Source organism: Phaethon lepturus, unplaced genomic scaffold (assembly GCF_000687285.1).
Source record: "Phaethon lepturus isolate BGI_N335 unplaced genomic scaffold, ASM68728v1 scaffold876, whole genome shotgun sequence".
NCBI classification, from domain to species: Eukaryota; Metazoa; Chordata; class Aves; order Phaethontiformes; family Phaethontidae; genus Phaethon; species Phaethon lepturus.
Window position 1 is genome coordinate 52,300 of NW_010545346.1, and position 11,226 is coordinate 63,525.

Sequence of the window (11,226 nt, forward strand, 5' to 3'; positions counted from 1 at the left end):
TTAATTTTTATAATACTACATGCTTAATGTGTGGCGTTCTCATTTATTGCCCTGCAATAGTGGATATACTCATGAAATATTGTTTAAGGCTGAAAAGTCACTCCATCTAGGAAAGGGCAGCAAGCATACCACTTATTCTGGCATGGCTTCTCCATTAGGAGGGACAGAGAGTTCATATATTTTCTACTCCTTAAGGAGAATAGTGCAATTCTCAGCTCAGTTTAAATGCCCTCCCTGAAGAGGCCATCCCAAGAACTGATGACTAAGTATCTCTTGAGTGCTGCTGTTCATTTGGCTGCTTTGTGTATTATAAGCCCTATGAAATAATCAGACATATAAGTTTCTGGAGATAGTACATTTCTATCTGTGCACATGCTCATCATTTATGTATTTCCACCAAAAAAAGGGCCTGGCTAAGCTCACAGTAAACAGTGCCTATCATTTGCTGAACAGAATATGTTCAGTTGCAGTTATTTATCATTAATATTACCTCTTTCTAATGTAGGACTGCAATCTCTGCTGTGGATTATCATGAACTAAAAGGAAAAGCAATACAGGCACCATTATTCATGAGTGATTTTTTTCTTAGAGAGATCAGCACCTATAGTCATAAGATACATATTCAAAGCACTGAGTGGGAATTTAAACTTCCATATCTCATAAATAATATATGGAGTTATCTAAATCGCTGTACATTTTATTGGAAGTTCATCTGAATTCCATCAGAAGAACAAATGGGGAAAAAAATGTTCACAGGAATTGAAAAGACCACAGACTGAAATGACATGCCCTTGAATGGTCAGCATTAATCAAAACACAACTTGCACGTTTCTGTGGTCCAGTCCCAGGTACAGGACATTAAAGAAAAAGTTAAAGCAAAATCTATTTGCTTTAACTTCTTTTAATGAAAAGGACTCTAGCTGTAGCATTTCATGCTCTAGCATTTAATGGCAAGTGAGCAATTCCAAGCTGTTCATGCTGACATTTTACCTAGGAGTATGATATTTCTTAGAGCAGCTCTGTAAAAAGTTAGGTGAATTCTTAAAATAAGAAGAAAGTTTTTCAGAATTCTCATTTCTGAACTATGGTAAAGGCTGGTTAAGCAGTTATCTAATTTTACATTTTAGATCCTGTCAAAGAATATGGGTGTGCCCCCTGGCCTAAAGTTGAAAATTTAATTAAAAAGTGTTTGAAGGAAAACCCTCAGGAACGACCAACATCTTCCCAGGTATTACTTAGTGTATTTATTTGTATTTTTGTGATAGATGATACCACAAAGTTGTTGTGCTTTCTAAAAAGGAATGGGACATTGAAGCTAGTAAGAGGCACAGGAGGTTTTCTGTTCTTTTTTTCTGGAAATGAGAAGGACATGAAATATTGCCTGCTCTTTGCCATCCAGGATAAACTGTTCTGTTCAAATCTACTGACCATTTATTCTAGCCTGCTGGTTTTCCCCGCATTGCTGTATAGTGATCGTAGCGAAACAGGATTCAGATTACTTCATGCTCTCTACTAGAGCTATGCAAAAAGGACTGTTATCTAGTATCAGTGTGGTTAGCCTACACTGTTCCATGCGTGTGAGAGGAGGAACAGCAGCGTGGGTCTGAAACCTACGGTCTGTTGCCACACATCACGCTGCTCTTTGAAATGGGTGAAATTTTCAAACATGCCTTAACCCTGTTGACTTCCTGAAATTGTAACAGAAAATAAGAGTCAACATAAAGTTTCTCAGTGCATAAAGATTGCTCATTAATAGCGGTAATACAAATGAGCAGACCTGCTGATATACTGTGTCCATATTCCACAAAACCTTGTTACCCATTGCTTGTTATTTCTTGCTGTACAAGCCATTGTCATTACTTTGTGCATGCTGTGGCTTGCTTTGTAGGTTTATGAGATCCTGAATTCTCCAGAGCTTATCTGTTTGATGAGGTATGTTTCAATACCCAGCACATCCTCAGCGGAATGCATGGTAGCTGCCAATCAAAGCTGCAAGAAGGCAGGAGTCTGGGTAGGCAATGGGAACACAGAAAAAGCACAACTTTCGTTTGTTAACCTAAATACAGATGGACATACTTGTGAGGTAAGTGGGAAAGTTGAGTTGTATTCTCATTTTTTTGGCACCCAGATGTATTTCAGAAGAATTAATTGTATTTTAGCAGCAGGATATTACTTCTGGAAAGCTAAGCTTTGAGAGAACAAAGATTACTTATAAGTGAGTCGTCATTGTATCCATGAAATGAAGCAGAAAAGCAGTTGCTTTTTCCTCTCTTCCTGCCATCCAGCCTGAACTTTCTCATAATACTGTCTTTCCACTGCTGGGTTCCTTTCTTCCACATAGATGGAAGCTATTCCTAGCACGGAGGCTAGAACAAGGAGTAATAGTTATACTCTGTTTACCTCCCCTAACAGTCCAGCTAGTCTCTTAATGATTCCTCTTTTCCCATGAATGCCACCTCCTTGTGCCACTTTGGGTGATACCCTCCAGCTCTTTTCATTTGATTTTTGTACCACTCAGTCCTGTGCCATCAGAAAAGGGAAAAGGTTTTACACCAGCTTGATGTGCTGTGATGAAATTGTGTGACAGAACTGAGTGTGACTCATCGTCAAAGTTGTCCAAGTTATATTTCCATCTGCCATCTGTTGACTGTGACGCATTTGAATTGGTAGCTTTGGTATAAATTATATGGCTTATTTTTCTAAAACTAAAATGAAAAAAAAAAAGAGACTAGCACTTTTATTGTTAGCAATTAAACTGAATGTATATTGCAGTGTAGTTCCATTTGCTTAATTCTCATTAGAGTAGAGAGAGAGAATGGTTTTTTCAGCATTCAGCTTAGAGATTTTCCTACATGCTGTTTGAGGAGTCCTACCCAGCACTGTGAAGATAGATGGCACAGTTGAAGATTCTGCTAATAGGGAATTAGATTTCTTAATGGAGAGGTTAGGCCTTGGGTCTGTCCAGGGTCTGAGAAGATCGTACTTTGTTTTTATTACCAGCAATTTACTAACATTTACCCTTACTGAAATCATAACCAATCATAATCAATGTTTTTCTTTTTTTTCTGACTCAGGATATTGCAGATAGTAAAATTTTAAGTTTGGCCTTAGTGACCCTTTCTACTGAGAAAGAAAACTGGATTGTTGCAGGAACCCAGTCTGGTTCTCTGTGGGCAATTAACATAGAAGATGAAACAAGAAGGCATCGTCTGCAGAAAATGTCAGATTCCATCACTTGTTTATACTGTAATTCTCTTTCAAAGCAAAGGTATAAATGAATTTTAAATATTTTGGGTTACCTTTTGAAAATATGACTGAACAGAGATGTTCAGAAAATTACATCTGTACACTCATACAGTTTTGTTGACACAACTGCTTACTTTGCCTGTATTTTCACTTAATTTTGCACCCCGTGTGACTTGAGACTACATTCCTGACCATAGGTGGTTGTATTTGCTTTTAGTGTTCAATGAAACTCTTGCAATACCAGAGGATACTCATTTAAATGTTTCTTACCTGATTAAGGCATTTCTAGAATTCATTATTTTATTTTATTTCAGCAAACAGAAGAATTTCTTCTTGGTAGGCACAGCTGATGGCAGACTGGCAGTTTTTGAAGACAGAGCAGTAAAGGTAGACTTGTTCTTTGCTATTACAAAATACTATCAGTAATATGTAACGCAGCTATCAATAGTAGCTAATTTCATGCAGCTTATTTTTTAACTGCTTCTCAAAAACTAAAAATAATTTTCTACTACAGTCTTAGAGGAACTGCACATGTTTTACAGTATCTGTTTTAACTAACAGAGTGAAGAGGGGGAAATTATTTCTCCCTATAGGACTTTGAAAGACCTGGCAAACTGGCTAGCAAGGGACATTAATGGTTGTTATTAAGAATATTCTAACAGTATTAAACTCCTTTATTTATTGCTGTTATAGCTCCTTTTGCTTTCCTTTACACAAAATTTTCGTAGAATAAATATCTTCAAAAAAACAATATTGTTTAGGATTTCTGCAGGTCAGAGTCCTGCTCAACAGGACAGATAAAGAAATGCTGGGAACTGTTTATATCGGCTGGTCCCTGAGGGTTAGCTCCTGACCATATGCAATTTTGAGCAGTTACGGCGTTGCAATGGCATTGCAGAACTAGAATATGGTCCAGTGTGAGATGTCTCCAAGACATGGATGTGACTTTCCATCTAGTTCTTGAACTGTGCCAGGGGTTGCAGAAAGTTTCAGTCCTGGCTCTGTCCTGTTTCTGCTCACACAGGCTGTTTTCTGTGGGGCATCTGTAATGAGACTATGGTGCTTTTTAGATATCATAATGGTTCAGAAAATCTGACTGTGTAACTTTAATTCAGCAGGCTGTGTGGCCTTGTTTTAACAGTTTCTGAGTGTCTGTGTACTCCTTGTTTCTAATGGAGAGTATATTTTTTCTGGCAGTGTAAGGGTGCTACACCTTTGAAGATGCTAACTATAGGAAATGTTAGCACACCACTGATGTGCTTAAATGAATCCTCCTGCTTATCTGAAAAAAATGCAATCTGGGGAGGCTGTGGAACAAAGATCATTTCCTTAACTAGTGATTTTTCTGTTCAAAAGCTCATTGAAACAAAGACAAGTCAACTGTAAGTTTTTTTTATAAGTGATGTTACTTGGCTCTTTTGTTGTTTTCATTAAAGATTTCTGGCAGTACTTTGATGTTATGTCTTGTTCTAGAGCTCGTTCTTTGAGTGCTCTTGTTTCCATTCTTTTCCTTCCATAATACAGATGGAATACAATGTGCATTAAAATAAGATCAGTGAGTAGTGTTTAAAGTATTCATTGCTGTTTTTAAACAAGGGATATGCATTTTTACTATATAAAGGATTTATGAAGTCAGTATCTATTCACAAAATGTCTAAATGCAATTGATCAGTTTTTCTCCCCCAATTACATTTGTCCAGGCCCCATTTACTTTATTTAGAATTATACACAAATATTTAGCATAGTATTTGTCCTTATATGTTGGTCAGTATGGTATGTGTGCATATCTTTGCCCTATATAATTAATTCATCTATGATTGCTGACTTCTCTTTAGTTAGAAATTAGAGACTGAATTTTTTGGGGTATTTGATATAATTTTCACATGGGCAAATCCTGCTCTGAAGTCACAGGGAGTTTTTCCTGAGCAGGGAAAACCGTGTTTGATTTTACACTAGTAGAGATCATTATTCTGCAAAGGTAATTTGCTTTGGAAAACAAAGTGTTAATATAAAGCAAGAAACTAAAACTTCAGTAAAATGCAGTTCAATGGCAAGATGCAAAATATGCCACGGGAATAATTTGAGCTTTGTGGAGGGAAAACTGTATATGATTTTGAAAATAAAGTTGTCAAAACCAAGTAACATCAGGGAAAGGAGCAGTGTTACTGAGTGTCTGCTATCAGATTTTGAGCCGTTCTTCAATATGAATTAAAGAGTCAGTGGAATAAGCTAATGCTGTTAATTTGCAGGGCCAGTAATATTTTGATACACGCAGGCACAGATCTGGCATGAGAGACATATTCGTATGTAGAGGAAAATAGTCAAAAAGGCTGTCAGATGAAGTGAAGCAAGAGCAGAGCAAGGTGAACTAAATCTCACTGCTGCTTTTTAGGCTTAGTGATCTTTGTGTTGAGTGACCTTTTATGGTCTTGTGAGCCCTGGGAGAACTATTGAGTGTCTTGAAACATTGAAGGAGTGGCAGGAGAAAGTTAGAATTTGCCCTGCTGTGATATGAGCATATGTGATTTGAGCAGGTAGATGGAAAGATTTATTAATAGGTTTTGGGCATTAATGCACCTCCAAGGATATCATCAGTGTAACTCCATTACTGTAAGAATTTAGTCGAACTGTAGGAAGATTATAACAGATCCTTTCAATTGTGTCCTGGCCCAGTTTGGTTTGAAGGCTGAATGATTCTGTAAGAGCTAGAGGGAAGCTAACCACAATCATAATAGTCAATGTTTTCTACTAGATATTTTTTGTGTATCTAACTGGAGTTCTTCTCTCTTCTAGGTTCTGTCATAATGCTTACAGTGATGCAAACATTATTTCAATAGCAATAGACAAATCCATCTACTTGGCAAAGAAAAACAGCCATTTTGTGGAAATCTGGGACAAGAAGACAGAAAAACTTTCTGAATTAATTGACTGTGCACATTTTCTTAGGTAAGTGTTTTATTTCAGATTGATGGCCTGATGCATAGAAAGCTGAATATCAGATTGCCTTCTCTAGCATAGTACCTTAACCTGCTGGAGGTAAGGGATTTGTCCAGTTCTTAGGGAAAATGTGGAATTTCTTTTCTCTCTTTTGGCCCAGAATTTCAGAATATCCCATGCAGAATCATGATTTTTTAAGACCGTTGTTATATTTCACAATTTCTCTATGATGCCCATAAGATTCATTTAACTCTGCTCAAGAAAGAAGAAAGTCTTTTTCTGTCCTTCAGGCACTAATGCTTTTGCATCCGGTTACTTCCTGCATCCCCTGAATAAGAATGTCTTCTCCCTCCAGTGCACAGATTCAGTAGGAGATCATAGTTTTATTAACAGTGACTGTGATTTTCATTTTCATTTAAATTGTTCCTCTCCCTTAAAGTACACATCCATTTCATGGTGAGGTTAGGAGCAGCTCCTCCCACTTTGCAGTGATGTTATCCTCCTGCACACTGGGAGAGAAGAGAGAAGTATATCTGCCTCCTATGTAAAGGTCTTTTGAAACAGACCAGCTGGCTCTTAGAAGTCCAGTGGTTTTCATCCCTGTTTGTTTCAAGTCAATCAACAGATTAGTATGAGATTTTTGCAGCTTGTCTTGATGAATGATTGTTTAAAAGGCTGGTATTGAGAGAGTCATTTTAGCAGTTGTGGAATATTGTGGCACCAGATTTTAATACAAATTCTCTCCATACTCCTAGGGACAAAGTGGAAAAACTAAATAAGGAATCAAAACATAAATTGGTTTATTCTGGGAGAGTGAAGACAATTTGCCTGCAAAAAAATACTGCACTGTGGATAGGGACAGGAGGAGGACACATCTTGCTGCTTGATTTATCAACTCGTCGTCCCGTACGAGTTATAGACAACTTCTGTGATTCTGTTAGAGTCATGATAACAGCTCAGCTAGGTAAGTAAAACCATCAAATGACGAGTACTTTGAAATCAGTGCCAAGTTTAGGATTGCTGTGTCCTGTTTGGCATGGTGTTCCATGAACAGATTAGCATTTTCTATGTTTTGTTCATTCATTTTATTCCATTGCTGTCATCTTCAGTCGATGTCATACAGTCCGGTGTTAGCTGAATACCAGCAGGCTGTCATACCTGTGCTCACGTAAAACAACAGCTCTTCCCTGGCTTGTCACTGATCAGCACACAAACATGTCCCACCTTGGTAGTGCCTTCTTGTGCCGTGTTTCAGCACAGCTCTCACTGTCTTCTGTCCAATAGTCTTCGTCTTGATCTGTGTCTGCCTGTGTTCTTTCTCTAAGTTTTACACTTTTGTCTGCTCTATTTGTAGAGCTTGTTAGGTTTTAATAATTTTTTCTTAATTGCTTATTGCCTAGTTTTCTTCTCCCATCCTTATTCAGGAATGGTTCTTTTAGGTTTGGGTCACAGGCAGATCGCAGCACAGCTGGGAAAGTGCTACACACTTGGACTCAGGGCGCAGACTTGTACATATGTGCTGTTCATGTCACCAGGGCCAGTTGTTTTGAGCTGCTGTAGGCAGACAGTAGTTGTGGGTTTTCAGTGGTAATTGCAAACAGCCAGAGGAGTGTAGTTGAGTATGGGGCACTTCTTGGCTGTTGTAACTTCCTTCACCTGTACACTTTCCTGCATCTCTTCCAAAAGTAATAAAGGCCATACCAACTCAAGAGTTCGTTGTACTGCAGTGGTGGGTACGCTCAAAATACACATTGCTTTAAACTCTGTGGCACAACATGTGGATTCCCATCACCTTCCACTGTGTTTTGAAAAAAACCTGGCATTCTCTTGTCAGTGTGATTTAAAGCATGTTTGCTGTCAAAAAAAGTCTCTGAAGCTGTTGTTGTGGACTCAGAAACACACTGTAACCGTGTTATCAAACTTCATAGTTGCAGGATGTGGATGATTTCTCATTACCATCATGAACTTAATTTGGGGGCTGTTTTTTCCTTTCTGGCACCAAAAGTATCCATAGAGTACAGTTAGCTCGTAGTGCTGACAGTGTTGTATGAGTCAAAAACCTCCCATTTTCCTCTGACTTGCCTTTGCCTGAGACAGCAATTTTGCAGAGTCTGTTCAGTCCTCAGCTGTTAAGAGTGCCAGCTATAGAGTCCAGATTCACTAGTACAGCATTTTCAGTCCTTCTAGTCCTGATAGCTACAATATTAGTGCTATAAAGGGGCGTTTTATTTTTAGCATTTTATAAAAAATAGTTACTATGAAAACAAAATTTCTTCCTCACTTATTACTGTCATTGATACAGAAAGTATGTTGTATAGAATAATACAGTGTGATTTAAAAAGCCTTGAGTCTCATATTCTTTGTTTCTTGTCACCTCAGCATTTTTAATTAATATTTTGTGTACAGAAAAGTTAATACTTCAGGAGAAAGAGTTCAGCTCCGTTTGCACAAATCTCAAGAATGGCAAGTAAGATTGATACGTGCAGTTTGATGTGTACTTTTTTCTTTTGATCATCTTTTCCCAGCAATTATTTATAAGGGTTGTTTTTTTTCCTAAGTTCAAGGACTTTATTTTTACTGGGATTTTCACAGAATCAGTGAAAATGGCACTGAGGCTGCTGAGCAATTCTTCAATAGTAACACATTGCTTCTGTGAAATGAGAGAAGATAGAGGGAAATATTTTTGTATTAAATAGTTTCATTTAAGATTAAAATATATAATGTCAATCATCAGATGTAAATATTTCAGGGAAAAGAGATTGCCAGACTTTGAGACATCAATTTTATCTGTAGTTCATATATGACTATGGAAATATAATGTCCTTTTCTAATTCTCTTACCTAACACATTGATGTATAACAGACATGAGACTTACCATAGAGAATGATTTATATGTAAATGTGTAGTTCATTTTGCAAGTTAAAATTTAGATTTCTCCACAGTAAGAAAGGACCCTAGTCTGAATAAGAAACATTATATTTAAAGTTCCAATCACTTTTGTAAGGAGTATGGATAGGACTGGTTGCAGAAAAAAAGTGATGAAAAATCTGAGCATGGAAGATGTGTATGGTTCCTACCAGCGTTCATCTACCATAAGCAGATTTACATCAATGTTGAAGCAGAATATACTGCAGATCTCCACAGGGCAGGAAAAATCTCTCTCTACCTTCCAGAGGTCCTGTGGGACCCACTAGAAACGTTTGCTGGTTCAGAAGGAACACATCGTGGGGACACACACTGCAGTGTGGTCACACAAAAATTCCAAGACTGTGGCTTTCATAGTAAGCCATACTCCAGCCCATTTATACCCCAGAAACTGACTCCCTTCTCATCTCTTCCCTGGGGGAATGTGTAAGACTTCGTGTATGAAGAGGTGTGGCGAGGTGTGGGGCGCAGTGCTGCAGCTGGGGTGTCTGCAGATGGAGGGCTGTGCCTTCCCTGGCCTGATTCATCAGCCAGGTACGTAGGCTGGGTCCTGTATTCCTCGGCTAGCGTGCAGCCAAGGGCTCACTGCCCTCATTGTGCTGCCAGTAGGACAGGGAGCTGCTGTGGCAGGAGAACATGTAACAGCTTCCATCTATCTTGCAAGACATTTATAAACATGTCGTGTTGGGAATAAGCAGGAAGTTGATATTGAAACACGGGCACATTCAGCTGATTCCTCTGTGATCCAACCACTCCTGTCTTCCTAGTCTTTTTTTGGGTTATTCAGTAGGCACCCTCTTATGACCCATCCCCTATTTCTACTTCCCTGCTAACTCTCCTTTCCCACCTATGTGCCATTATGAGTTCAAAACATTTCTAATTAGTTTGTATCATAGCTGCTTGTTTTGGTTTTTTCATAACCAGACTGATTACTGGCACTTTCTGTTTCTGCTGTGCACCGGGACTTCATCTGCAGCGTCTCCTTCACTGTGACATCTGTTTCCTGTGACTCTACAACCTCTGCTTGTGGTATATAATAGCACGCTTTGTTCTCAGGCTTGCTCACCAGGCTGGCCGGCTGATCCAGCGCTTCTGCCTTTGAACCCTGATAAGTCCCTACGTTAAATAGAGATGTGAACTATATTGTTTTCGTGTCTGGGTTTTTCATGGTTGATGATTTTGCATAAAGGGTCCTGTTGACTGAACTCTGCTTTCTGTCCTCTTAGTGGCATGATGTCATCTACTCTTTTTGTCCTTAAATTACAATGTTCCCATTAAAATTAAAATTTGACTTTTTATTGCTTTGAAAAAGGGAGTCTCAAGAATGTGGTCCTGGTTTTGGGATATTGCTATAAAAGTGACACCGAAGACAACAAATATCACAAAGGTACCTGAACTGTCTTTTACTGATTTGTATTACTAGTGGAGTAGACACTATTATGCTTGACTACTCACTGAGAGTGGAGAGTTGATCATCATTTGATATAATTTTACTGAAACATCATTATTAGTTTTTGTTGTCTTTTAATTTCTGGGCTCCATGCAAACTAACAGTAACTTCCAAAAATGGATCAGAAGAAGCCACTATTTGAAGTATATAATATAATTTGCTGGGAAACTATATTTGGAGAGTAAATGTCATTCATTGTCTAATTGGAGAATGTATCAAATGGATTTCCTGAGGGGTCTGTGCTAGACCAGGAATCCTCAGTGTGTTCATGAATGATCTGGATGCAGGAATGGTGAATGTGCTTTTCAGATTTGCAGACAATTCTCAGTAAAGACAAAGCCACAAGCACACTGGAGAGCAGGATTAGAATTCAAAATTACCTTGACAAATAGAACGAATGGTCTGGAAGGAAATAGGATAAAACTCAGTAAGGACAAATGTAAGACCTTTTACTTAATTAGGAATGATCAGTTGTACCAACATGAGGAAATGATCAGCTTAAACAGCAGAGCTGCAGGAAAAGGGTTATAATTGATTGCAGGCTGAACATGAGTCAACCATGTTGCGTTGCTGCAAAAGACGCAAACACCATTCTCACACCAATCAAAAAGTGGTGTCTGTAAGACGTGAGCTAATTACACAGAATCACAGAATCAATAGGTTGGAAA

General features: G+C 38.3%; 1 protein-coding gene across 1 annotated transcript in view; it reads left to right on the forward strand.

The window, feature by feature from the left end:
• The window catches only part of LRRK2 (leucine-rich repeat kinase 2), a gene marked incomplete at both ends in the record, with an annotated part of 60,355 nt that extends 49,860 nt beyond the window's left edge, over positions 1 to 10,495 (forward strand). The window contains 8 exons of the mRNA XM_010288906.1: positions 1,128 to 1,228; positions 1,889 to 2,083; positions 3,075 to 3,268; positions 3,561 to 3,633; positions 4,444 to 4,628; positions 6,040 to 6,192; positions 6,939 to 7,147; positions 10,421 to 10,495. Of these exons, the coding sequence (XP_010287208.1) occupies positions 1,128 to 1,228; positions 1,889 to 2,083; positions 3,075 to 3,268; positions 3,561 to 3,633; positions 4,444 to 4,628; positions 6,040 to 6,192; positions 6,939 to 7,147; positions 10,421 to 10,495 (1,185 nt within the window). The remainder of the gene's footprint in view (positions 1 to 1,127; positions 1,229 to 1,888; positions 2,084 to 3,074; positions 3,269 to 3,560; positions 3,634 to 4,443; positions 4,629 to 6,039; positions 6,193 to 6,938; positions 7,148 to 10,420) is intronic.
• Positions 10,496 to 11,226: the final 731 nt, after the last annotated feature.